At 49.7% G+C, this 25,813-nt stretch overlaps 3 protein-coding genes across 5 annotated transcripts; 1 reads left to right on the top strand and 2 right to left on the bottom strand.

The window, feature by feature from the left end:
- Positions 1 to 31: 31 nt before the first annotated feature.
- Positions 32 to 5,917, bottom strand: LOC122393009 (pyruvate dehydrogenase [acetyl-transferring]-phosphatase 1, mitochondrial-like). Of its 3 annotated transcripts, none has more exons than XM_043388502.1 (5): positions 5,695 to 5,917; positions 2,740 to 2,902; positions 2,046 to 2,187; positions 1,552 to 1,783; positions 32 to 1,176 (listed from the first exon to the last, which is right to left on the bottom strand). In XM_043388502.1, the coding sequence occupies exons 2-5, from the start codon at positions 2,815 to 2,817 to the stop codon at positions 264 to 266; spliced, it is 1,365 nt and encodes a 454-aa protein (XP_043244437.1). In that variant the 5' UTR covers positions 2,818 to 2,902; positions 5,695 to 5,917; the 3' UTR covers positions 32 to 263. The 3 variants fall into 3 exon arrangements, with proteins under 3 accessions (XP_043244437.1, XP_043244428.1, XP_043244447.1); XM_043388493.1 differs by having other exon boundaries at positions 5,718 to 5,917; XM_043388512.1 differs by having other exon boundaries at positions 1,552 to 1,682; positions 5,718 to 5,891.
- LOC122393041 lies at positions 3,211 to 4,666 on the bottom strand. Its single transcript, XM_043388623.1, has one exon. It carries the CDS (start codon positions 4,262 to 4,264, stop codon positions 3,479 to 3,481), a length of 786 nt encoding a protein of 261 aa, XP_043244558.1. The 5' UTR covers positions 4,265 to 4,666; the 3' UTR covers positions 3,211 to 3,478.
- A 194-nt stretch (positions 5,918 to 6,111) lies between the features above and the next one.
- LOC122393057 (40S ribosomal protein S21-like) lies at positions 6,112 to 25,594 on the top strand. Its single transcript, XM_043388649.1, has 5 exons — positions 6,112 to 6,178; positions 22,799 to 22,887; positions 24,185 to 24,376; positions 25,282 to 25,292; positions 25,557 to 25,594. The coding sequence occupies exons 2-4, from the start codon at positions 22,838 to 22,840 to the stop codon at positions 25,289 to 25,291; spliced, it is 252 nt and encodes an 83-aa protein (XP_043244584.1). The 5' UTR covers positions 6,112 to 6,178; positions 22,799 to 22,837; the 3' UTR covers position 25,292; positions 25,557 to 25,594.
- The last annotated feature ends 219 nt before the right edge of the window (positions 25,595 to 25,813 follow it).

The raw sequence follows: 25,813 nt of genomic DNA, 5'->3' as shown, positions 1-25,813 counted from the left end.
GATTTAGATGGGCTTGGTGTGTGATATGCCATTGACTTACTTGCGTTTATTGTAATACTCCTACATTCAATGTCCATAACTTAAAACAGTTGACACGGCAAGCTTTCGGACGCAAAGCAGAAAAGCCAAGCATCCGTACATTACTTTCACATCATCGTAACGTCCCGAGGTGTTCTCAAAGCCTTGCAAACAGGAAGCAATACGGCTACCCGTGTTGCCTGCTCGTATAAGCTTCAGCGAGAATCCGAGCCAGTCGTGCTCGATCAGTTGGGTCTCAGCGCATCTGGGTTGAACATGACTACCGTGATGGTGATATCGTCTCTGAACAGGCGCACCACCTCCTCGGGCAGGGTCAGTAGCTGCGAGATCCGCCCGTGGTTCAGTCCGTACTCCGTGCCGCTCAGAGCGTGCCGCAGCACGTGGGTCGCCGCGTTAGCGTCCTGAGGTTTGGTGCCGATGCCTTTCCGCCGCGCCTCTAGCATTTCAAGAAGCTGATTGAGAGTGTGGTCACGCCGCGGTAGTCTCAGAGGAGTTAGCGTTGTCTTTCCGTGCGCGTGCTCGCCGACGAGTCGGACTACCTCGCTGGCGGGCAGCTGCTCCCAGAGACCGTCGGAGGCCATGATCAGAAACCGATCTCTAGGGGTTAGTTTGTGATAGGTGATCTCGGGAGCTGCCGTCAGGTAGGGCGGAGTCTTCAGCTCCGGGAACGGCCCGCCGGGCACAATACGCTCCTGCAGGTCTATCGGCCACTTGAAGCGGTAGTCGCCGATCGCTCGGAGCGGCGCCAGCATGCCGAGCAGTCGGCTGTCCTTGAGGAGATGGTGGTGCTCGCTGCTCGGGTGACGCTCGGTGATGCGCTGCACCTCGTCCGGGTTGTCGCAGTCGTGTTCCTTGGTGAGCGGCCGCGCCACCCAGTGTCCGTTCTCGTTCAACACGCCCAGCACAGCCCGACAGTCTCCGGTGTTGGCCAGGTAGAGTCGACTCTGGGCCAGGTGAGCCACACAGGCCACACACCCAGAGGAGGCGGCACGCAGCGCCGCCACGGCCACCGGCGAGCTCGACTCGACCGCGTCGACCGCCTCGCGGCCGATGTCCTCGTCGAGCCGGAGAAACGCTCGCTGGAGGCCGTGGCCGATGTCCTGTGCCGGCTCCGACTCTGCCAGGTCCCGCACGAAACTGCCAGCAGGGAGAGCAGTTTAGTACAAATTGTGAGGTTTATCTGAGATCGATAGTAAATCGTCAGTCAGAGCGATTCAGTCTTTTTACAACAACCAATCCCTGCGTATATCTGGCTTTGATTTGCCGGACCTGACAGATTCTTTACTCTGCGGAATATGGTTTCTATCGAGGCCTGTAAGTGCAGAAATAAGCATTCGACCTTGACCAAGTGCACTTTTGGTCCGGTTGGACACACATCAGAGTCCATCCCTGGCACATGCGCTGAAACTTAGCAAAACAATTCGCAACCAAGACAAACGCTGACAAGTGACGTACACAGGCATTGCAGTTATGCTATATTCTAGCTCATCAATGATCCGGAATTTGGCTCACCTGGCGTAGCTCTTTTCATGCACCTCCTCCAGCTGTGCATTATTGACGGAGATGGCGTTACACCGCTCCAGCAGCGAGTGCTGGGTGTCGCTGCCCACCTCGAGCCGTTCCAGGTGTTCCATCAGCTGGTCCTGGCCGAGCAGCGAGGCGGCGATATAGGACGGCAGACGGGAAGCGGTGACCACGGCGCACGCGCCGCCGCCATGACCGTCGTACACGCCGAGTAGGTGGTCTGGGCGGGGAGGAACAGATGGTTAGCGGCGAAGAATATAAGTGCAGTAGCGACTTCAACTTCGTAGGAAATGGAAGTAAAACTGCCAACCAATATAAATATCAATATAAATTTCAGCAATGATCGCTAGAAAATACCCTTATAACCCTCCGAACCATCATGGTACCGGTGGCTATGATAGCTCCCACATATCAAGCACAGAGCCATGAGTTTACTTGCAAACACCACACAACATGTCCACTTATTGTCCAGTTCATCTCACCTCCCGTGTACCGGCAGACAGCCTCGGACCGCTGGTCCTCGCACGGACTGTTTGAAGGCAGCTGGTTGGTGTCATAGTGGCCCACCACGCCCGACTGGCTCACGCCGTGCGTGTGCTCGTTCGTCTGCAGGATGTTGGTCACCTGCAAACGGATGTAAGCCGGGGTGTCAGGCAAGAGTTCTGAGTCAGGGATTCCTTTGAAAATTAAAAATGTTCGGTTCAAACAAGCATGACTTCACCGTTGAAACGCATTTCACTTGCCCCTTTGAAAATTACAAATTTTCAGTTCAAACAGGCATAATTACATCGTTGAAACACATTTCACCTGCCCCTTTTCCAGATGCGACGCGGGGGAGGTTGGAACAACTGACAATTGGCGGCTCGTTAACATTATTTTGATTTGGACCATTTTGGGCTTGATTCTATTGAGTTAGGCCATTCTGATGTGGAATGAGCTCTACCAACTGACCATTTATGGAGAGGAGTCTACTAACTGACCTAGTCTGGAGGTTACACCGATTAACCTGCAAAGGGGTGAGTTTAAACAACTGACCTGAAGTGCACTGAGCTCTACCAACTGACCCGCTGTGTCATGTCCTACCAACTGACCTGTTGTGTAGTGAGTTCTACCAACTGACCCACTGTGTAGTGAGCTCTACCAACTGACCCGCTGTGTCATGTCCTGCCAACTGACCTGTTGCGGAGTGAGTTTGACCACATGTCTCGCGGTGGAGAGACGCAGCCACCGTCGCACCACGTACGTACACAGCATCGTTCAGCGTCAGGTGCAGCCGGTACACTCCACCACAGGAGAGCGTTTAGAGTTCCGCGGCTGCCGGCTTTGCAACTTCAGACTCCTGAGCGAAACAGGCAGAAACACGGTCAGTAAAAGGCTGTCATCTAAATTTGTGGATGACAGATAAATATAGGTATTAACTGAGTGCTAACAGTTGTGTCGTGCTTCAGATTTATCAATCGATGCTCTATTGTTCTATTTCTATTCGGTCGTCTGTCTAGTTAGATCATCAAAATTGATTATATTAAGCCCAGCCAGGGTGAATAATTCCAGCAAAAGTGCACGGTGAATAAAACCGGGGTAGGATGGAGAAATTGTATCAAATTTCGCTGATCCACATCACCATTGGCTAAACACAAACAAACATAATGACCGAAAGTAAAGTTTATTTGGAATGCCCTCATTATCTTGAACATTTTTCACACAATATCACTGCAATGCCACCATATACCGCCACAATCGTTGTCTAATTACGTCCACAATATTCGACACTGTCCACGATCATTTGATAGCAGCCATTAGTTACTACCTACTCAGTCCTTGTACAGAAACAAGCCACCTTCTACAATAAACAAAAATAAGTTAATAGGGAGCCGGTACCCTGGTAAAGCAGCAGCTCGGCAATCAGCCTCAATCCTTAGCGAAACGCCTGGACAACGACAAAAGACAGCACCGCCAGCACCGTCATCTGAGCCCTCGAGGCGCCGTTACAGCCGTCCTCATAGCAGTGACAGACGTGGCTGGCCGTCGTCGCCTCGGCCGTCACGAAGCAGGCGCGCACGTCGTTATCGTGTCCACAGGAGCGGATGACCCGCGTGTCTCCGGGCACCACCTGCCAGGACTTGCGGCAGACGGTGCGCAGGCCGGGCACCGCTGGACACTCCTGCAGCAGGCCGGCGGCCTCGGCAGCCGTCTCACTGAACGGGTCGTCACACACGGGCTCAGACACTGTGCTGCACACAAAACAGGACAGCGGCGCACCCGAGCTGTTGGTGGGCGATCCGGTGGTGTTCCCCGGCAGGTCGGTGGTAAAGTTGCCGGGAAACTCCGTGGTGGCGTTCATTTCAGGCTCGTAGGTAGAGTTGACGGCTATGTTGGTGGAGTTCTCCGAGCGGTAGACCCAGTCTGAATCCTCGCTGTGTTCGAGGTCCGTGTGATCGTGTCCGTCATGCTCATGGTGGTGATCGTGGTGGTCTTCGTCGTCACTTTCGATGGTACCTGCTCCACCAGCCGATTCCGGCGCTTCTGGTCCCACCGACGGTTCTACAACGGGCAACGCTTCTCCGGTAACGTCGGTGGGTTCTGTAGACGACTCCTGCACTAGGACGCCGGTTTCGTCTACAGTCACCGCTTGTCCGAGGGTTGTCCGGGCTGCCGACAGCAGCAACAGGAAGCAGAACGCGAAGAGCACCGAGCGCGGCATGATGGCAGCCTGTGATCCTACTGATTGACACACACATCACTCGACTTCATTGGGCTACCCTCATTAGCCAATTAAACAGGTGTCCATCGTCCGGCACAACTGTGACTGCGATAAAAAGCCACAGCTGGCGCCGGCGGCACGCTCGATGAGCGTAACCAGACTGTCCTGGCCTTTGTCGCCGTGAAATTGAGTCAGCCGTGACAATGAGTCATCACGTCTTTGATATACATGCACTTCACACTTTACCCTTCCCAGGGCCAGGCTGAAAAGAAGGGGAAGTGCTTTCTGTTCCTCAAGGGTATATTGAATTAGATTTAGACCCAACGTTGTTTTTCACGATTGTTCGGAACATGCAAGTGATAGAGTTGAAAGTTGGCATGCTTGACCTTTGATTCAAGCTGGATCGTCTAAAGCCCACAGCATTTTCAGGTCACGGGTCAGGACTAGGAGCCAGGACCTGTGAGTGACATTGTCGGATAAACATATTCTGCAGGATCCAGAAATATTAAAAATTATTGACCCTCTGTGTCAGGGAGTTTTATTTTTGCAGGGAGATGGAAGTTCTAGGAGTGGTAACTTACCACAGTCCTTATGACTTTGTTTTTCACACCATTAGCCAATTGACAGGTCAGTCGCGTGACATTCTCTAGGAGGGGTGGGGGAGAGGGAATGTCTTAAATGATAGCTGATCCTACCCCTCAGACATACCTGAGAGAGAGAGACAGAGAGAGAGAGAGAGAGAGAGAGAGAGAGAGGAGAGAGAGGAGAGAGAGGAGAGAGAGGAGAGAGAGAGAGAGAGGAGAGAGGAGAGAGGAGAGAGGAGAGAGGAGAGAGGAGAGAGGAGAGGAGAGAGAGAGAGAGAGAGAGAGAGAGAGAGAGAGAGAGAGAGAGAGAGAGAGAGAGAGAGAGAGAGAGAGAGAGAGAGAGAGAGAGAGAGAGAGAGAGAATGAGAGAAAATGATTTTACTTTTTTGCCTTTATGTTGAACAGATGTCTAATTACTTTACGTAATTGGCGCATAAGAGCAAAACTGCCACCAACAACATTATCAATAGCAGACAATTTTACTTGCTATTGGTATGCTATCTCAACTGCCACTAAGAGTGTGTCATATATAGGCAGTTAAAAAGTTCTACTTCTGATATCAGTGGCAAGAAAAGCACTACCATCAATTGACAAACTAGATAAACTTTTAACTTAACCTTTGACTTAAAAAACATCACACGGCTCTGCCTATCTTGCACCAACTACGAACTACGAACGGCTTTAAAAACGGTTGGACCAGCACTGGGCCACAAGGAATCCTCACTGAGTCATTTCTGACCTTATCCGGATGTGGGCCCTGAATAGACCCGGTCTACCCAAGCCCACTAGTAAATCCTAAAACCTAAAACCACCATATAATGCCCAGGTAGGTACCCATACACGTACCTTTGGCATGGGATGGTACGTACCGAGGAATGGCTGTGTCTGCAGCTTCAAGCATTTAAAGCATTATGGCATTTAAATTACTAAACGTAAATACAGCCCGGGCAAGCCAAAGGTCTCGCTTTTGCAAGCAATCAAGTGCTTGATCAAGTGCAATGGCCTCCTCCCGTGCCTCCCTTGGTGCCTCCCACACAGCACACACAACAAACATTACCGCCATCTACATGAGAAAAATAATGAGCCAAACGGTGAGGTTTATAGGTGGCAGCACAAATCAAAGACAATATTTTTACATTGGTTGAAGTCTGTTTTGAACGTTTTTATTCAAAAGCTTCAACAAAATGCTAAAATATTTTTAAAAAATGTGATGAATTTTAAATAAAAAGTGATCAATGCCAGGAAAATCAGGAGTTGAGCAAATGATTTTATAGATAGGGCAACGCCGATGGCTTCTCATCTCGTCCTTTTAGGAACTGATTCCGGCGCGGTAGGTCTCGTATTCCATATTTTGCAGAATTAACCGGTTTTTGTACCGCTGTTAGCCTGAAATATTAACTTTCGGGTTTGAAAATGTTTGTTTGATGGATGGCTTGAGCACCACTTTGCTGCGCATCCATGCTTGTTCAGTGTTTTACGAACTTCTTCTTCTTCTTTGTGGGTTAGGGCGCGCAGCCGTCAGGCCCTAGCGTCCAACTTCTTCGTTTCTTGCATTCAACTGTCCGATCTTCCACGATGTAGTGTCGGGGTTGGTAGGTACTAAGCGGTAACTAAGCAGGGTTGTGGGTAGCCGGGAAAGGAAAAAACCTAGGGAAGGACAAATGCCAGGGGAGGAAATTGCCGGGGAAGGATTAAGCCAGAAGGAACAGACCTGAGTAGCAGTGTTAGTGTTAGTTTGATTGGGCAGCAATCTACAAAATGATGAAAGAAAGATCAATACTCTTCTAGTCAGAGTGTTACCAGGTAATCAGAGAAAGAGAGAGCGAGAGAACTTCAGACCACTCTACGAGCTAGCTATATATACTACCAAATACTAAAATAAAGGAGAGAAGAGAAAACACGAACCACAGAGGACATGTGCTCAGAGTGCACTGTTGTTTCACTTAGACCTCCCGTAACGTTCACATTAGACCTCCACAGAGACGAATCAGTAATCAAAACACACCGAAAGAAAGTTTCCGGTCGGAAACACTGAGGTCCCCAAGCGTTTTCGTTTTACTTATATGAATCCAATTAGTATCACAACATCCTATAATCCAACTATCTAACATTCCCTGCCAGTAAAATGCAACAGCTTACCATTTAAAGCTGGCAAAATTGACCCCAAAACACCACATACCTCGCCCCTCGCAACCGACGCTGACGCCATGCTGGCGGATGAACACCATTTATAAACAATCAAGGCTGCAAAAATATCAGATGCGTTTCGCGTGCACAATTTTTTATCGCAGCCAGAAATGACAAATAATACCAAGGTTCTCAAATTGTTATGTCTAAAGCGCGGACAACTTTAAATTTGAGAAAAGCGATTATTACTCGATGAAATTCAAAGAGGTGTCCTAACCTAACCTAACCTAACCTAACCTACTGATTTTTGCCTACCAGGCATAAAGAAACCTAACCTAACCTAACCTAACCTAACCTACTGATTCTTGCCTACCGGGAATCCTAACCTAACCTAACCTAACCTAACCTACTGATTTTTGCCTACCAGGCATTAAGAAACCTAACCTAACCTAACCTAACCTAACCTACTGATTCTTGCCTACCGGAAATCCTAACCTAACCTAACCTAACCTACTGATTTTTGCCTACCGGATAAGGAAATAGTTACTTGCAGGAATAGATTGCAGGCAATAGTAAATCAAATATTTTCAGGTTAAGTGGTCATGCATCAGGCTTCAGGCCTTCGGCCTGAAGCCAGATACATAACCATTTAACCTAAAAATATTTGATTTACTATTGCCTGTAATCTCTGCTAAGGCATTGCCTTCGGCACTGCACTGCTTCGCCACGAGTTGGCCACAGACGAAAACATGTACAGTACAGGCGAAGAAATGTTGGACGAAGAATGAAAATATGTACAGACAAAAAAGTGCACGGACCAAAAAACGAAAATAAAGAAAATGCACGAACGAAAATATTTACGAACGAAACATTTCTGAAGACTTTTTCAGAAAAGTCGCTATCATTCGTCGACAGATATGGCGCATTTCGTGAGGCGCTTTACCGAAAAAGAAAATTACCGAATTCTCTTCTATTAAAAATTAAAAATACAGAACCGTAATTCCAAAATTATTTGTGTATATCTATCACTTTTTCATAAAAATAGTACCCCCCCCCCACCCAAAACCCCGGTTTCCCACAGTTCCCCTAGTGTGTTGGGTTTTATGAAGATACTACATTTCTGCGTAATGGTATTTAACAACAATTGACATGTTGACAACAGACCGTCGTGCGGCTCCACCGAGATCGTGGTAAGAATACGATTAGTTAGCTTTTGCTCTTAAAATTATCGATCAGATAACTGGAAACCACATAATTCTTACTAATCATGAGTTTCTGTATAGAATGATGTCTATATTATAGGGATTAACTAATTTTGAAGCGGGGACCTCCATGTGTACCGCCAAGTTTCCAAAGCCTAGAATCACCACACAAACACAGGTAAAAGTAACATCATCAGTGGGGGCGGCAAGTAAGTAGCCGCCAATCAAACATTACACAGTTGTTAGAAGTACTGTCAATTCCGGTATATCAATAGAACCCGCCGCATTTACAGTTTGTCAAGCAGCTCACAATCGCGCAAGAAAAGAAACACTGCGTCCAATACATTAGGTTCTGTATCACCGAGCAGAGTCGCCATTGTGAACGGGAGACCAGCATCTCCACATGTTCGTCGCAAACGTTGGCGTGTCGTGCGATATTGAGGGCAATCAATTAGGAGATGTTTGACATCGATAATGCATCGACAAAGTGTACACAACGGTGGTGGAGCACGATCCATGACATGCGAGTGCGTAAGGAGTGTATGGCCAAGTCTCAGGCGACACAGCACTACTTCTTCTTGGCGACTGTCACGAGCGCCGGACGTCCACCTTCCTATGGTAGGCTTAATCGTCTTAAGGTGAGTGGGCCGAAACTCTTGCCATAAGGTAGCAAATTGGTCTCGAACGCGCCGTCGGACCTCTGGGACATATTCACGATAACCAACTGCGACCGGTGTAACCTCTGGTTTGTCATGTGCTTTCCCGGCCCAATAGTCAGCTCGCACATTTCCAGCTATACCGCTATGTCCCGGTACCCATATCAGAATGCACCTCATTCCATCCTCGGCAATGCGATGGTTTAATTCTAATATAGAGGTAAGTAACGGGTGCCTCGTGGTGCCGTGCGCCATGCCTAACGCTTTCACAGCCGATTGAGAATCGGTGCATATCAAGGAACGTGGAATGCGATGGGTGCAGACAAACTTCAGGGCTTCTAGTATAGCTACTAGTTCGCCTGTATAGATAGAAAGACCTTCCGGTAACTTAAACGAAAAGAAAGCATTGTTAATGGTGAATGCACAAGCCACCGACTCATGCCGCTTGGATCCATCTGTGTACAGTATCCGATATCCAGGGTACTCGCTGATAAGAGTCTGAAACTCGGCCTGCACGTCTATCGTGGAGCGGCTCGCTTTATCCTGGTTAGTTAGCAGGCGCGTCGTGACACACGGCAGAATCCACGGTGCCAAAGGCGCTGAGGGTTTGACAAGGCCTGTCGGTGGTTCATAATCGAAGTCGGCAATCATGCGCTGGAGGCGTAAGCACACCGTGAATCCAGAAATTCTGCGAAGATATTGGTCTGATAATCCTCGGTAGAGCTCCTCAGAGGCGGTCAAGTCTGTTATACTGTGACAAGGGTGGTGTTCATCACTCAAAACCTTCAGAAAATACCGAAGGAGTAACTCTTTGCGACGGAGAGATAACGGGGGAATATCGGCATCAACCTGCAATGCTCGAACAGGAGAGGTGCGTAAGGCCCCCGTTGCAACTCTCAAACATGCATTCTGAAGAGTCTCGAGAGATTCGACTCGTCGCGTGTGTGGACCATCGATAATGTATGAAGCGTATTCCAAGATTGGTCGAATCATTGCTTTATACATTCGGGTCAATATGATTCGGTCTGCCCCATAGCTCTTTGCAGCGACGCATTTAAGCACAGCCATCCTCTTTTGGACCCGGCTTTTAATATACTCTACATGGGAATGTAAGTTCATTCGGGAGTCGAGAATAACTCCAAGGTATTTCACCTCATCAACAATGGGAATGGGGTCATTATTGATGCACAAAGGAGGGAACACTGATAGGTCGACCCTTCGTAATCCACGTCGGAAAAGGATCGCATTAGACTTGGTACTAGAAAATGTAAACCCAGTGCCTGAAGCCCACTCACCAATATTGTTAAGGGCATCTTGCAATTTCCGAAATAGCTTCGGGATTCGTCGCCCTTGCACCCATATGGTGACATCGTCAGCATAAATTGCGTACGAAACTCCTGGGGGTAGCACGTCGGCGATGGAATCGATGGCAAGGTTGAATAAGATAGGTGAAATCACGCCCCCCTGCACGATGCCATAATTCTGCATAAATGTATCAGATAATGTGCCGCAGCGGACCTGAAAGGTGCGATCTTTCAAGAAATTCTGAATAAAATGCATGATGTGACCTCGGAAACCCGCAGCATACATGCGATGCAGTAGTACCGTAGGGGAGACCAAGTTATATGCAGATTTTATATCGAGGAACACAGCCAAAGTGCTGGCATGGTGAAGAAAACCGTCACGTACATGTGTGTCCAGACGGACAAGATGGTCAGCCGTGGATTTATCAGGCCTAAACGCACATTGATATTTGGTGAGTAGCCCGTGCTCTTCCACACACCACGTTAGACGCTTCCCAATCATGCGTTCCATTAACTTGCACATGCACGACGTAAGTTGTATAGGTCGGTAAGATGAAACCTGGTTGACATCCCTTCCTGGCTTCGGAATGGGAATCAGGTAAGAATGGCGCCATTCTGAGGGGAAAACATCGTTTGTCCAAATATAATTATACAGCTTCAGAAGTTGCCGAAGCTGAGGGTCAGTCATATGGCGAAAGAAATCATAATGTATTTGATCTGGTCCTACCGAGGTTGAACCTGATCGATGAATAGCCTCTGTTAACTCCCTGAGTGAAAACTCTCTATTGTAAACTTCCTGGTTGTCCGAGCAAAAACTTGGCATTGACCTTGCCATGTCTCGTTCTCTGAGCAGGAAGTCCCTGGAGTAGTTAGCTGGCGAGCTAAGTTCCTCAAAGAACTGCCCGAAGGCGTTAACCACTTCTGTGGGGTCATCAATAACTCTGTCATGTTGGACAAGGACTGGTAAGCGTCTAGTTAGCCTGGTTTTGTGAGAGAACTTCCTCAAGATATCCCATAGTTTACTCATCGGAGTACGATGGTTAAACAGTGATACCAGTTCTCTCCACGATGACATTTGTGCCTGCCGAAGGATCCGTCTAGTTTGCGCTTTCACCTTACGGTACTCCAATCGGAGAAATACAGAATGAACGTCTCGACGCATTCGGTTATGTGCCCTACGTCGGTTCCTTATCGCCTCCCTGCAGGCGTCTGTCCACCAGGGGCACTGATATTTGGAATTCCCTTTCCGGATGGGTACGTACGTCATCGCGGTGTCAATGATAGTCTGTGTGATATTCGCACAGTTTTGGAGACCCAAACTGTCAGCAAATTGTAGATCGCAGCTCATCTGAAACATCGTCCAATCAGCCTTCCTCACATTCCACCCGGTGAATATGAGTGGTAAACTAGGGGAGGGGTAAGACTGGCAATGACGAATATGTATCGGGAAATGATCACTGCCGTGCAAGTCCTTGTCTGTTGTCCAGTCAAACAGGTGAGCAATTTCACTGGAAACCAAGGTCAGGTCAATATGGGACTCTGCACCAGTGGCTTCATCCAGTCGAGTCGGCTGGCCGTCATTGAGAATGCGAAGATCATGGTAATTCACAACATCCATCCAAATTATACCTCGAGGGTCACAGCGATCTGAGCCCCACAAGTAGTGCTTACTATTCGCATCAGTGCAAATAAGATATGGGGTAGGGAGCTGAGAGAGCAGATGTGCTAAATCCTGGAATGAGAATGGGTCATTAGGTGGCAAATACAAGGAACACATGGTTATGCTCCGATCGTTCACCCGAATCGTGCAAGCTACCGCTTGTAACGTGGATTGTATATGAAGCCTACGGTGAGGCAGCCTGTCAGACACATATATAGTGACACCGCCCCGCCTGTCACCTTGTGGAGCAAAGTCACTGTATTCTGTACAGTAGGGGATGTGGAAAGAATATTTATCGTTTTGGATGAAATGGGTCTCCTGGACACATATCACCTCATATGGATCACATGTAAACATATGTTTAGCCTCAGCCCATTTGCCAATCAGGCCACGGGCATTCCATTGTAGTATGTTTAACACCATAAATGCTCACTAGTTACACCAAGATCACGGGCCCTGCCACAGCAGGCCCCTGTCACCAAAAAAGGAAAGGAAAAGAAAGAGAAAGAGAAGAAAAGAAGAAAAAAAAGTTGCCTTCTGTAAATTCCTGCCTCTCTACCTCTCTCTCCTTTCTCTCTTCCTCTGAACTAGGTAGGAGCGGGGGGCTTCCTGGTGAGGCTCGGCATACGCCGGCCCCTTCCTGCACTGCCTCCCTGTCGCCTGAGTCCTATTGGAGGGGATGGGGAGACACTCTCGTCGGAGAGTCCTCCTAGCCATCCAGGAGATGAAGATTCCCTGTGTCTATCCTTGGAGCACTCAGGAGTTAGCTTTGCCTCAGAACACTGGGGTTCCTGTGGGTTCCAACTCTGCCTGGCACTCTGCTGTGAGGTTGTGTCCCAATCATCGGTCAATGGTTCAGTCAGGGGTTCCGGGTCCGGCACTGCAGAGGGTGGGGAACCCGTCATTGAGAACGGACGCCATTTAATTGCGTCCCAGAAAAGCTATTTCTGGCACCTAAAAGCTGACTCGCCCCAAAATTGGTCCTCAGCACCTATTTGGTGGATACCAGCACCAATCATGGAAAATGACCTTAATTAGCTGTTTCTGGCACCTATTCATCGGTACGCCTTACTCTTTTTTCTGAATATGGCACCTAAATGCTGAGCGTAGCACCAATCTAGTAGAAAAATGAACTACTGGCTGGTAGAATCATGTTGTTCTGGTATAATGACCCCTGGAGTCTAGTCTAAAGGTTGCCAGTGCAGCTACACTCTAAGACAGCCCCGTAGTGATCTCAGCATTGTATATGACGTTTAAGTAAGCAAATAATATTGATTTGTTTGAAAAAAACAATGTCATTTAAATATCTAAAAGCATTTATTTGTAATGCTTAAAGGGAAACATTTTTGTGAGTAATTGTCTCGATTTTGACCATTAAAACGGGTATTGTATTTTTTGACGTCATCAAATAGCTCCAAAAAAGAAATGTAATGTTTTCATTCCGTTCAAGGCCGCTGAAGAAACGCGGGATCTTGCGTGGGACATTGTCCGTTGTTTGCCGCGCAGAGTTGTGCCGTGGTTGTGCCTTTTTCATCCGTTTCTTACTTATGTCATTTGTGTGCATGAAGCTTTGATTTTGTTTTTGGTTATTGTGTGGCCGGTCAGTCAAACGCCCCTGTAGAAACCGGATGCTGCGTTTGATCGAGATGGAGTCAGACGATGATTGCAGAAAGCTAATAATATTGAAAAGAGGGCCGGTTGCGTGGCATGTCTGTTCAGAGTTTACATTTTGCTTTACTCCAGTTTATGACCTGAGAGCCTGGCTGGAAGTGACGGATCCAAACTTTTCACGTTAAAATGGCTGAGGGTGCAATAATCTCTAGTCTCTACATAGCGGGCTGGTATAGGAGCGTCTTGCTATGCTGCACCGTAGCTGGCTAGTGATTCTCTTTTGGCTAGAAATGGCATTAATCATTATCTCCACTGGCGAAAATGGCACTTGACATCACCGAATGCAACGTTCATGTTTGTTAGGATACATAAAATCAGGAAGATTACGCGAATTAGGTAGGCAAACGTGGAATAAAATAGGTGCTGGAAGTTTTGGTTTTGGTGCTGAATCAGCAAACAGCAAATACGGAGTTCAGCTAGACGATCTGGCAACTTTAGGCTGTGTGGAAGCAATTAGGTGCCAGATTCAGATATTAGGGTCGAATAAGCATTTTGGGGCTGATCAGCAATTAGGTGCCAGAAACAGCTTTTTAGGGACCAGAAACAAATATTCCCCATTGAGAACAGGGATTCCTGGGAACCACCTGTTACAGCCTGCGAGTCCATTGTGTCAGGATTGTTCTGAGGGACATCCTGGGCTGTATCCGAGTGGGACATGGTGGAGATGGTTAGAGCCTGAGAGTCCATCATCTCGGAGGGCCTTTGTTGTTCACTGTCTTGGTCAATATTGGGTTGCACCGAAGGCCTGGGGGCTGTAGCTGCTGGAGTAGGGGGTTGTCCAGAGACCGGGGTTCCCTGCCCTCTTTGGTTTTCCTCTCGTGCACTGACATCACTCCTCCCTGGTCCTGTCTGGAGCTGTAAGAACCTGTCAAAGAGGGTGATCATTTTGTCCAGTTTCTGTTCGATAGTGCTCACTTGTGCTTTGAGGGATGGATCCGACGGAGTATCACTGACACTGTTGCCCCGCACCACTGTGGTGAAGGGCCTAATGTTTGGGGTTTGATTTTCCTTGTCATACAATCGACGCGCATGGGCGTAGGAGACATCCCTGGTGACTTTGATTTCACAAATAGCTTTCTCTTTTTTCCACTTGGGGCATTGCCGGGTGTGCCCACCTCTGCCGTGCCAAAACTCTTTCAACGCACTCTTGCCTGCACAACTAAATAAAAGAAACAAAAAGGGTACATAGGAAAGACATGGTATTGCGGAACATGATTGGAATCCAGAACATGTGTGCAGCAAGTCCAAAGAGTGGTTTTCAGATGTGTTTTTGGCGCAGCGGTGGGACAAGTGGCCAGTCGGCTCACACTCGACTGGTTCCCGTCTGGTACATCAGCTGGATCACGCTCAGCTTTCACCTTTCATTTCACGCAAACAGATCAGTGCCGGCTCATTCTCGGCAACTCCCTCGTGGCAAACTGTCGCTGATACAAACAACGCATCGGGGTTCGCCGCAAACGCCTATTTTTGCGAGATTCTCGTCCGATCGCCGCAACTAAATCAAACAAGTCACAACATCCTCCCCCCAGTTTCGGAGGAAACTCCCTGAGCCGCATGAGCCATACACAGCGTCAGTTCACTGCCACAACGAACTACCTTCAGTACACAACACAGAAGGCCTGGTAGCCGCCAGCTCGAACACAAAGACGATCTTCTACGACACCCGAGTCGTTTATACTTCAGAGAGTTCATGGCCGAGGCGTCCGGAGCGCACGGCACACAACACAGACACTGTCTCACTGACGCCTAGCGCTACACCACGAGACGCGATACCAGCCGACGCGCGGCCCGCTCCGAATCACTCAGAGCCGCCGCCCGCCCCTCGATAACACAACACGCCATCCGATGCCCTCCGTCAGCTTCCGGCATCAGCGACGCGGCGAGCCGACCCTAGACGGCACGCAGCGCCAGCTCGAGCACGCAGAAGCCACGGCCCGCAGAGGTGAGTCCCCACGAACAGCATCCCGATCGCCGACCGCCGGTCACCAGCCGACAAGCCAGCTCGGCGACACAGGACGCCGCCCGCTCCATCCAGACGTCCTCGGCCACCCGCGCGTCTGCTGTCCAGCCGTGAGTCGCTCACCGGCGACCCGCCAGAAAGCTACAGACGTCCTCCTGCCCTCCGCCGTCGTCCACCAGTGTGCCCAGCTACCGCTGGCCAGCCTGGACGAGGAAAAGGACACTTAGGATGGAACACAGGTATATCATTATTGAATGCGGGCGGGAGAAGAAACAGGAAAACAAAATAAACTAAATAAACAATGGCGGTGCTGTTCAACGATCGGCAATGGGCAAAGAGCTCATGTCAGCCCAGAGAATGGCATCCTGACTCAGTCATCTCCACTCTCCTCATACTCTCTGCCCCTCAAGTAGGCAGAGCTTTGTGCACGGACGCTTGTAGGTACCCGTCGCGGTCCGGACCAATGCCGAACGTACGACCCCATCTCCACTTGTATACACTTCCTGTACAACTCCTAGGGGCCAGTAGCCCCGGGGAGCATCTTCTGTCATCAGCAGAACTACGTCGTCGACGACGAGATTGCGCGTGTCCCTGGTCCACTTCTTCCGAGCGATCAGTGTCGGTAGATATTCTTTAAGCCACCTGAGCCAGACTCGGTTTGCAAGAGCCTGGCTCTGCCTCCACCGTTTTCGAGACATCTCATCGTTCTCTCCGAAGACTCCGGGGGGCAGAACGCCTCCGTTGGGCCTCGCACCGAGTAGAAAGTGGTTCGGACTTATTGACTCAGGATCGTTTCCATGACCAGACACGTAGGTCAGTGGTCTCGAGTTCACCTGGTACTCAACTTCGAGCACCACGGTGTGAAGGACATCATCGGGTACAATCTGGTTTCCCAGAACTGCTCGGAGAGCTCTCTTTACAGAGGCGACAAGTCTCTCCCAGATGCCTCCCATATGGCTGGCTGCTGGGGGGTTGAATTTCCACTGAATATTGCGTTGTGACAGAGCGTCGCATATCTGCTCTTGGTTCCACGCTTCAATGTTCTCTCGCAGTTCCCTCTCTCCGCCGACGAAGTTTGTTCCATTGTCGGACCATATGAGCTGTGGCCGACCGCGCCGCGCAATAAACCGGCGTAGCGCCATCAAGAACGAGCTCGTGTCAAGAGCTTCGACAACCTCAAGATGAATCGCCCTGGTGGCTAAGCAGGTCGCTAGCATGATGTACCGTTTTTCTGTTTTCCGGAACTTCTTGACTCGGACCGGACCAAGGAAGTCGAGACCCACAGATGAAAATGGTCGGGACATGTCAAACCGCTCACCTGGTAGATCTGCCATCCTCGGGTTGACAGGCATGGCTCGTCTGTTCCGGCACACTGCGCATCGCCAGATAATTTTCTTCACAGTAGCCCGGGCTTTGGGCGTCCAGTATTTTTCCCTGAAGAGGTTGAGCGTGTGGTTGAGACCAGCATGAAGACACTGCTCATGTAGTTCAGTCACAATCAGGCGTGTGACGTGACTGTCTTGATGGAGAACGATCGGCTGGTGACAAACTTCAGCTGGAGCGTGTGTCAGACGACCTTCCACCCGTCTAAGTCCCTCGCTGTCTGTGACCAGCGACAGACCTGGTTGTGGCGTCACCCTCTCCAGCTTCTGGTCTTCCTTGATGATGAACCTTTCTGCTTCCAGCAGTTCTTCGACTGTCAGCTGTCCGCGTTTCTTGATCTTGGAGCGCGCGTTCGAGACGAACCTGTGGATCCAAGCAACCACGCGTCGATACTTGTTCCACGAGGAAAACGGCGCAGCGTCAACCAGAGGAGCTTCGGCCGCAGCTGCCGTACCGACAAAAGTGGTGGCCTCCTTCGCCGCCTTCTTCTTCAGCTCTGGTTCATCTGGCAGGAGAGCGGGCGTCTGAAGACTGGGCGGCCAGTCATCACGGTCTCTTCTGAGGAAGTCAGGCCCCTTCCACCATAGGTCGGAGGACTTGAGCAGAGCGACTGAGAGCCCACGAGAGCCTGCATCCGCCGGATTCTGCTTGCCAGGGACGTGCTTCCACTGAGACGGGTCGGTCGAGTCACGGATCTCCGACACTCGGTTCGCTACAAAGGTCTGAAATAGTCTGCTTTCGTTCGCTATGAACTGAAGGACTACTTGACTGTCAGTCCAGAATATGACGTCCTCAAACTCGTAGGTGAGCTCGTCTTGAATGGTCCTCGCTAATCTCACAGCGAGCACAGCGGCTTGGAGCTCCAAACGCACTATGGAAAGTTGTTTGAGCGGAGCGACCCTGGTCCTGGACATCACAAGGCTGACCGTATGCTGATCATTCACATCAGTCATCCGTGTGTACGCCACCGCAGCGAAGGCGTCTTCAGATGCATCTGAAAATATGTGAAGCTGAACGCTTGTGACACCGCTGGTTGCGGACGCCTTCAGACAGCGTGGGACCCTGATGCGTTCGACTTCTGACAGCTCGTTCAGCCAACTCTTCCATTGGGACAACTCGGCGCCTGTAATCTCTTCATCCCAGTCAATCTTCAGAGTCCACAGTCTCTGGATCAAGATTTTCACCTTCAACAAGAATGGCGAAAGCAGTCCCAGAGGGTCGAACACAGTGGCTGCCGTCCTGACAACTCCTCTCTTCGTGGATGGTCCGGTTGAACTCCTCACTCGGATGCTCAAGGTGTCTTCTTTCGGCGACCACACACAACCGAGTGCCTTTCCTGCTTCGCTTTCACATGAAGTCACCGTTTTCTGTGTTTCGTCGCGGTCGTCTTCGGGTACATGTTGAAGGATCTCCGGGTGACTTGACCTCCATTTCGTTAGTCGAAAGCCTGCCTTTGCCAGCAGCGAGGTAACCTTTTCCATGACTGCCAGGGCTTCCTCAGGTGACCTTTCTGAACGAAGAAAATCGTCCACATAGAAGCTCGAGAACAGGGGTGGGTCACCTTCGGTGTCCTCTGCCTCGGTATCCACCGACAGAGCTCGGCGTAGGACGTAGTTTGCAATACAGGGACTGCATCTGGCACCAAATATTACAACAAGCATCTGGTAGAGGTCAGGTTTCCTCGTGGCATCCAGGTCACGCCAGAGGAAGGACAAAGCTGGTTGATCCTCGGGTCGTACCTGAATCTGATGGAACATCTGGTAGATATCGGCTACCAGTGCGTACTGCTGTTCCCTGAATCGTAGAAGCACACCTTGTAGGTTCTGCATTAGATCCGGCCCTTTCAGCAGCTCACCGTTCAGCGACGTTCCTCTGCTCTGTGCAGCTGCATCAAAAACCACTCTCGGTTTTGGTTTGTCTGGACGGATAACAGCATGATGCGGAAGAATCCATCGCTTCCTCTTTGTCTCTTCACTTTCCGCACTTGACAACTTCCGCGCATATCCCTGTTGCACGTAGCTCTCCAGTACTGCCTGATAGGCCTCTGCGCGCTCTGGATTCTTCTTCAGACTTCTTTCCAGAGATTCCAGCCGACCATGCGCCGACCCATAGTTGTCTGGCATTCTCACTTGCTCATCTCGCCAGAGGAGCCCAACTTCGTACTTGCCGTCTTCACACCGCGTCGTCCTTTCTAGGATTCCCAGCGCCCTCTTGTCCTCCGGCGTCAGAGCCTGCTTATCTGTGCATGTCGTGCCGAAGGATTCCGTACTCCACCAGTCATTCATCATGCTCGACAGATCTTCATCTGACCGCTGGTGGGACGACTTGCTGATGAACATCACTTCGCGGTGGTGTCCTGGCACCATGCCAGCAAGCGATCCAGTCAGCGACCATCCGAAAGCTGTCCGGATGGCCACCGGTTCTCCAGGTCTGCCCACTCGTACTTCTCGCTGAAGCACAGCCTCCAACACATTAGCGCCCAAGAGAAGTTCAACTTGTCCACCCGAGAGGTCAGGAATCGTGAGTCCTTCAAGATGTTTGAGACCGCGCAGCTGCCGGCGATTCACGCTGGGTGCACGCACGTTTACTTTCTCGACTGAGAACGCTTCTGGCACGCATATCCTCTTCGAGCGATCCTGTGGTTCTCCCAGAGGAGAGAGCTCCAACTGGACTCGTCTTGACATTTTCTGTTCGCCGGCTGCTTCAACACTGTTAAGCCGGAGTGACTGAACCTCTCCAGCCACCTGTAGTTCATCGAGCAATGAGACGTTGCACAGCGAGGTCTGGGCACCTGGGTCCAGAAGCGCAAGGGTGTCCTTGAACTTCCCATCCGATCCATGTACACGCACTGGAACAACTTGGAGAAGAACAGAAGAGTGCTCTCCAGTAGCTTCTTGTCTCACGGACGCGATGGTTGCTTCGTTGGCCGACTTTCTGACTCCTCCAGCACCGTTCACCGGCAACGTGGTCGGCCTTCGCACTCTCTTGCTTCCGTGTAGTAGTCGGTTGTGGCGAAACGTGCATCCTTCGATGCCACATGTCCGTGCAGTCCTGCAGCCTCGACTTCGGTGACCAGCTCGAAGGCAGCTGAAACAAAGGCCACTTCGAGCAACAACTTCAGCCCTCTCATCTGGTGTCAGTGCCTGAAACTGCTCACATAACCAGAGCCCGTGAGTTCCTCCACAGATTACACAGACCCTCTCACCTGATTTGGAGCTGGCGGTGGTTGTTGTTACAAACAACCCGACATTCTTCTGCTGCCTGGTCGTTGATGCAGATGGAGCTGATGCTTCACATCGAAGTAGCACTCCCACCTGCGTGCGCAGCCACTCATCAAATTCAGTCAGAGTGGGCCGCTCCAACCCAAGAGTGTGCTCTGCCCATGATTTCCTGAGATCAAGGGGAAGCTTGCTGACCATCCGCCTCAGATTTTCGCACGACTGCAGGTCACCCTCAAACTTCATTGTCTTCAGAGTGGTGCATGCCCCATGAACTGCACCATGGTACTTCTCCAGCGACTTTGCATCAAAAGCCTTAGGAGGTGCGCAGGTGAAGACAGCTTTCAGAGTCGCATGCACAATGTCCACCTCTTGTCCATATCTCTCCTTGAGAGCCTTCAGCGCATCAGAGTAAGAGCTCCCGTCACATATCATGCCTCCGATGAGTGCCCTTGCTGATCCAGAGACAGAATTTTGGAGATGTGCCATCTTCTCATCATTGGTCAAGTCCTGCCTATCAACCATGGCCGAGAAGAGGGAGTGCCACCTCGGCCAATCCTCCACTGACCCACTGAAGGTCGGCAGCTTCAGCCGGGGCAAGCTGTGATAGAAGAGTTGATTTTCTGTTGCCATTTTATCTGCAGTGATTCTTCTCTTGCCCGCTTTCTGCTTGGCCTCCTGACCATTCTCCTGCTGTTCCTGCTGTTCAGCTCCAACAAAATCATCCCTTCTATCCCAAGCCAGCTCATTCTCCGCTGCTCTCGTCAATTCTGTCTTCAACTTCGCAGCATTCAAGGCATCCTGCTTTTCCTGAAGCTGTCGCTCTCGACGAAGACTCTGCTCTTCTTCTTCTCTCTGCAGGCGGATCTGCAACTGCTTGAGCTCCATTTCTCGAACCTTGTTCTCTACTTCAGCCATCCTGGTGGCATGCTGAGCTGCAGCTTTCGACGATGCAGACGAATGCGCCACTGCCGACACAGAGGGGGTTTCATCCGCTCGGCCCTTGAGATGAGCCTCAACTCTCTCAACCGCAAGTCGGTGCTCCTCTGTTGCTTCCTCTCCATACACCTCACACTTGCGTCTCTCATCTTCATCTTCCAGTGACAACCCATACTTCTCATTGACCTCCAGGAGCGCTTGAAGAGCAACGTCCAGGTCTTTGAGTACCGAGCAGAGCTCCCTCTTACTTCCCGCAGTGTCAACAAGTACAAAAGCCCTCCTCCTGGTCCTGGTTAGATTTCCCTTCCTGAGGGCACGCTCGCTCTTGAGTGACATCTTCTCCTTGAGCAGTTCACCCACAGCAAATGTCCATCAAATTTGTACTTTCAAAAGCACTTCACATCATATCAATGAATCTTTGAAACTTCAAAAACACATCTGAAAACTGTGCCCACCTCTGCCGTGCCAAAACTCTTTCAACGCACTCTTGCCTGCACAACTAAATAAAAGAAACAAAAAGGGTACATAGGAAAGACATGGTATTGCGGAACATGATTGGAATCCAGAACATGTGTGCAGCAAGTCCAAAGAGTGGTTTTCAGATGTGTTTTTGGCGCAGCGGTGGGACAAGTGGCCAGTCGGCTCACACTCGACTGGTTCCCGTCTGGTACATCAGCTGGATCACGCTCAGCTTTCACCTTTCATTTCACGCAAACAGATCAGTGCCGGCTCATTCTCGGCAACTCCCTCGTGGCAAACTGTCGCTGATACAAACAACGCATCGGGGTTCGCCGCAAACGCCTATTTTTGCGAGATTCTCGTCCGATCGCCGCAACTAAATCAAACAAGTCACAACACCGGGAAAGACAGTCATGTGTGCCATCGCCACAGTGGATGCATGTTTGGGAACATGTGCCCTCGTGCTTCTGCTCACCACACTTAAGGCACACTGCCTCAACCTGACACCTTGCCTGCATATGGCCGTACTTCCCACATTGCAGGCATATAAGTGGGTTGGGAATGTGTTGGCGAACCTGGTATACCACATAGTCAAATTCGAGTCTGGAAGGACATGTGGGCCTGTCAAATGTCAGTAGAATGATGGGGGTTTTCTCCGTGTGATTGCCCACTCTCCGAGTGAATCGACGGGCGGCAACCACCCCGAAGCTGGACAACCAACCAACGATTTCATCCTCAGGAAGGCCCATGAGATCAGGGGCATTGATCGTCCCCCGGCTCTGGTTTAGCTTTTCATCCTTCTCGATCACACACGCCTCATCTCCGAACTTACACACTTTCAATAGTTTCTCAGTTTGGGCACTGTCTTTGGTTTTAAGTAGTAATCTACCATCATTCAAAAAGTTTGCTTTGTCCACTTTGTCTTTGGATCCTAGAATCCCACGGACACACATCTGAATCCATGGCCACCCTCTTTCCTTCAGAGGCTGCCCGGACTGCAGCTTAACGGAAAGATAGCTGCCAGAATCATCATCCTCACTCCAGAAATTAACAACCGTGTCGTCCTCTCGCACTCTCTTACTGGCCCTACTTGGCCCCATCCTCCTGATCTATCCCATCGGTGACAGAGATCAAGAGAAACCTAACCAAGTCTTTTGCCGTGCAAAAAGACTCCAGGAACGACTCACCCCGATCCTCGGCTCAGAGCCAGAGCCCAAAAACAAAGGAAAAAGAAACAAACCAAACCAACTCCTGAAACTAGGCTCACGGATTCGAATCTTCTCGAACGTCCAAGTTCGCCAGATACGCCTTCACCCTGCCACGTGTCTCGCAAGAATGCGTGTTTTACGAACCTTCATGGCCCTGTTTCAGTTTGCTGTCTTGGGACGCCGTAACTACACGTCTTGAGCCATGCAGAACGAAGCGGGAGAGTTTGTGGACATGTATGTCCCGAGGAAGTGGTGAGTGCCTTTTTTATATTTCAATTTTATCACACCTGTTGGCTGAAGTTTAAGAATCTGCATGACGCTGACTGGAGACACCAATTGACCTCCACTTCTGTTTCACCCCGCCTGTACCATATGAGCAGTAACACTGTCACTCACAAACTCGACTGGAGCAGACACTACATGTCTGTGAAGTGTGACCTCTCAAAATTTTCCTGGATCATGTAAGGATGAGTGGTGTCATGCAGGTTTCATGGTACTCTATTTCTGAATTTGACAACTGATGCCCAAATTAATGCTGAATGTGAGTTTTGGCACTTGAATAGATTTCATTGATCAGCTGCCTTCTGGACATTTGTTTCATGGAATGGTGCAGGCAGGTATCATTGCTTTGTTGTGAATAATTGCCTAACATGGCAATTTGGCTTTTGTTTTTGTGGAAACTGATAGATCAGAGGCTGGTAATGGCAGATGGTGTAGTGTGCTGTAACAAGCTTTGTAGTTCTTCTACTCTCTCTTGCAGCAGTCCTGGCTTTCTCAATCCCATTTGTACCTTCAAGTTTGTTTTTTGCACTCGTTTTGTATCCTGAACATATCAAATATGGTTCTGTTGCTGGGTAATGGTATATCTAAGATGGAACTTAGTTGGAACATGAATGGTATGTCAGTCATACTTAAACCACTTTTGCCTGTACCATCTTGGTCAAGTATCAAGATCGCCTTGGTCCATGCAGGAGTTGGAGATAAGGATATAAGCAGGAGTTGAACAGCCCTGTGTCATCTTTTGGTCACTGTTTGTGTTTGGGCAGTCAGGTACACCAGGAAGTGTCAATGAGAGGTTTACTCTTGCCTGAAGCATGGCTATTTCACTCAAATAGTGGTGTGTTCTGTGTAGCCTGGCCCAAGTGAAAAAAGCTGATATTTTGTTCATTGTCATAGCAATTTATTGTATGATTTCACTTAATATTTTATACATATCATAAGCCTGCTGAGGTGGTTGCTATCAATAATGCTATGGCCATGATAGATGGTTTGCTAAGTGTTAATTGAAAATTGTGGTTGTTTCTTTAAAATTAAATATTTATTAATGGCCATTCAATGTGTACCCTGTTGCACTGTTTCAATTCACTTAAAAGAGGCTGCTGTTTCCAAATCCAATTAGTATTCAATCGCATCTCCATTAAGTAAATGCCTTTTCTAACAGATTTAATTTTAGTCTGCAATTTGTGTGCTAAACCAATGCACCATCATTGCACCTGCCAGTCTGCATCCTCTGACCGCACCCCGCTGACCCTTGTCGTTTTCGTCACAGCTCGGCCAGCAACCGGCTGATCGCCGCCAAGGACCACGCCTCCATCCAGATGAACATCGCGCTGGTGGACCCGACCACGGGCCGCTACACGGGCGAGAGCAAGACTTACGCCATCTGCGGCTACATCCGCCGCATGGGAGAGTCCGACGACTGCCTCACCCGGCTCGCCAAAAAGGACGACATCATCGCAAAGTGAGTACCGCACCTCCGCACCGCCCTTGCTGGCGAGTGGTGATCGTCTTCTGCGGGATGTTTTTAGGGGTTGTATTACCACTTGCTCAGGCGAACGTTACTAGGAAATGCGGAATAAGGAAATGTGATTAACTTTCTGAGAACATGGATGAAAGAAAAGGTGGGTCTGAGCAGGGCTGCGGAGTCGGTCGGAGTCGACAGTTGTGACCGGAGTCGGAGTCGGAGTCGATATTGGAAACCCCAGCAGGAGTCGCAGTCGGAGTCACCGAAAATCTGTCGACTCCGCAGCCCTGCCAGGTGTGCGGAGTCGGAGTCGGGAGTTAGAGTCGATCGGAGTCGACATTTCTGCCCGGAGTCGGAGTCGGAGTTGGTTTTTGAAAGCCGGAGTCGGAGTCGCCGTAAATCCATCGACTCCGTAGCCCTGGGTCTGAGGGTTATGGGAGAAATTTCTAGCTCATGACGGCTTGGCATGTAGTGTAATCAGGGTAATAAATGATTGTGGCGGTCCCAGCGCGAATTTTTCAGGTTTTGATTCCATTGTTTGTTCTCTATCCCGCGAACGGAGCAATGTTTCGACATCGTTCTTTTCAAATGATTGTCTTGCCCGTACTATTGCTTTTCGGTAAACTGATGTTGATTGGGGTGATGGGCCCCAAGCTAATTATCGAACTTGAATTAATTTCGAATGTTGTCCACTTTCTGGGTTATAACTACCACTTGATCTGCTCTTGGTCTCGTGGCTTTAAGGCCCAGATACAACAAGTCTGAGTTATAACTACCTCTTGGCCTTCATGACCTGGGGGCTTTAAGGCTCAGATACAAAACGCTAGCCGTCCCGTTTCCCTGGCCCAGGGCAAGTGCCATACGATTGCTGACCATTCCCCCCCCCCCCCCTTGTGTTGCAGGAACTACTAAGGTCAGTGTCGGCCGGACCCGAGAAACATTCGGCGCCCGGTTTGTGCCCTTGAACGGGCTGCGGAAACGGCGTCTGCTCGTGGTCGATGCGCATGTTATGAAATAGGGATGGTAGAGCAGTGATCGCGAGTCCCGTCCCACTATTGTCGTAATTAGAAGATTCTCAAGGATTTCGAGTATCATATAACCTTGTAGGAAATGTGGCTTCATACAATCATTTTACCTGCGTGCGCACATATTCTGACATACAACTTCCTTGTTTCAGGACAAAGCCGATGCATCACAAATAAACAAAAAATACCATTGCATTGTTTGTGGATGGCGAGTGTTATGCGGATTCGAGTGTCGGCCGAAACAGAGTGCACATAATGAGATAATATGGGGACGTTGTAGTGTACCTGACGTCATTGAGACACGAAACCAACGCTGACTGGTAGAAACAAGCTCGAAAACTAAAGGCCAATCATTCAACTAAACGTCTTGCCTCATTACCCACGGCCAGAAACGTCATCTATTGGCTGT

This window comes from Amphibalanus amphitrite, unplaced genomic scaffold (assembly GCF_019059575.1).
Source record: "Amphibalanus amphitrite isolate SeventyFive unplaced genomic scaffold, NRLGWU_Aamphi_draft 000024F_arrow, whole genome shotgun sequence".
Lineage (NCBI taxonomy): Eukaryota > Metazoa > Arthropoda > Thecostraca > Balanomorpha > Balanidae > Amphibalanus > Amphibalanus amphitrite.
This window is presented reverse-complemented; position numbering and strand designations above follow the sequence as displayed.

What these genes read in the sequence shown, in the direction of transcription:
- LOC122393009 (XM_043388502.1), bottom strand. Translation starts at nt 2,817, where the DNA reads ATGCTGTGTACGTACGTGGTGCGACGGTGGCTGCGTCTCTCCACCGCG. An exon ending in TCAAACTCACTCCGCAACAG is followed by an intron (nt 2,188 to 2,739) that starts GTCAGTTGGCAG and finishes ATCCGTTTGCAG; the next exon opens with GTGACCAACATCCTGCAGAC. An exon ending in TGTCTGCCGGTACACGGGAG is followed by an intron (nt 1,784 to 2,045) that starts GTGAGATGAACT and finishes CTCCCCGCCCAG; the next exon opens with ACCACCTACTCGGCGTGTAC.
- LOC122393041 (XM_043388623.1), bottom strand. Translation starts at nt 4,264, where the DNA reads ATGCCGCGCTCGGTGCTCTTCGCGTTCTGCTTCCTGTTGCTGCTGTCG.
- LOC122393057 (XM_043388649.1), top strand. Translation starts at nt 22,838, where the DNA reads ATGCAGAACGAAGCGGGAGAGTTTGTGGACATGTATGTCCCGAGGAAG. An exon ending in ATGTATGTCCCGAGGAAGTG is followed by an intron (nt 22,888 to 24,184) that starts GTGAGTGCCTTT and finishes TTTTCGTCACAG; the next exon opens with CTCGGCCAGCAACCGGCTGA.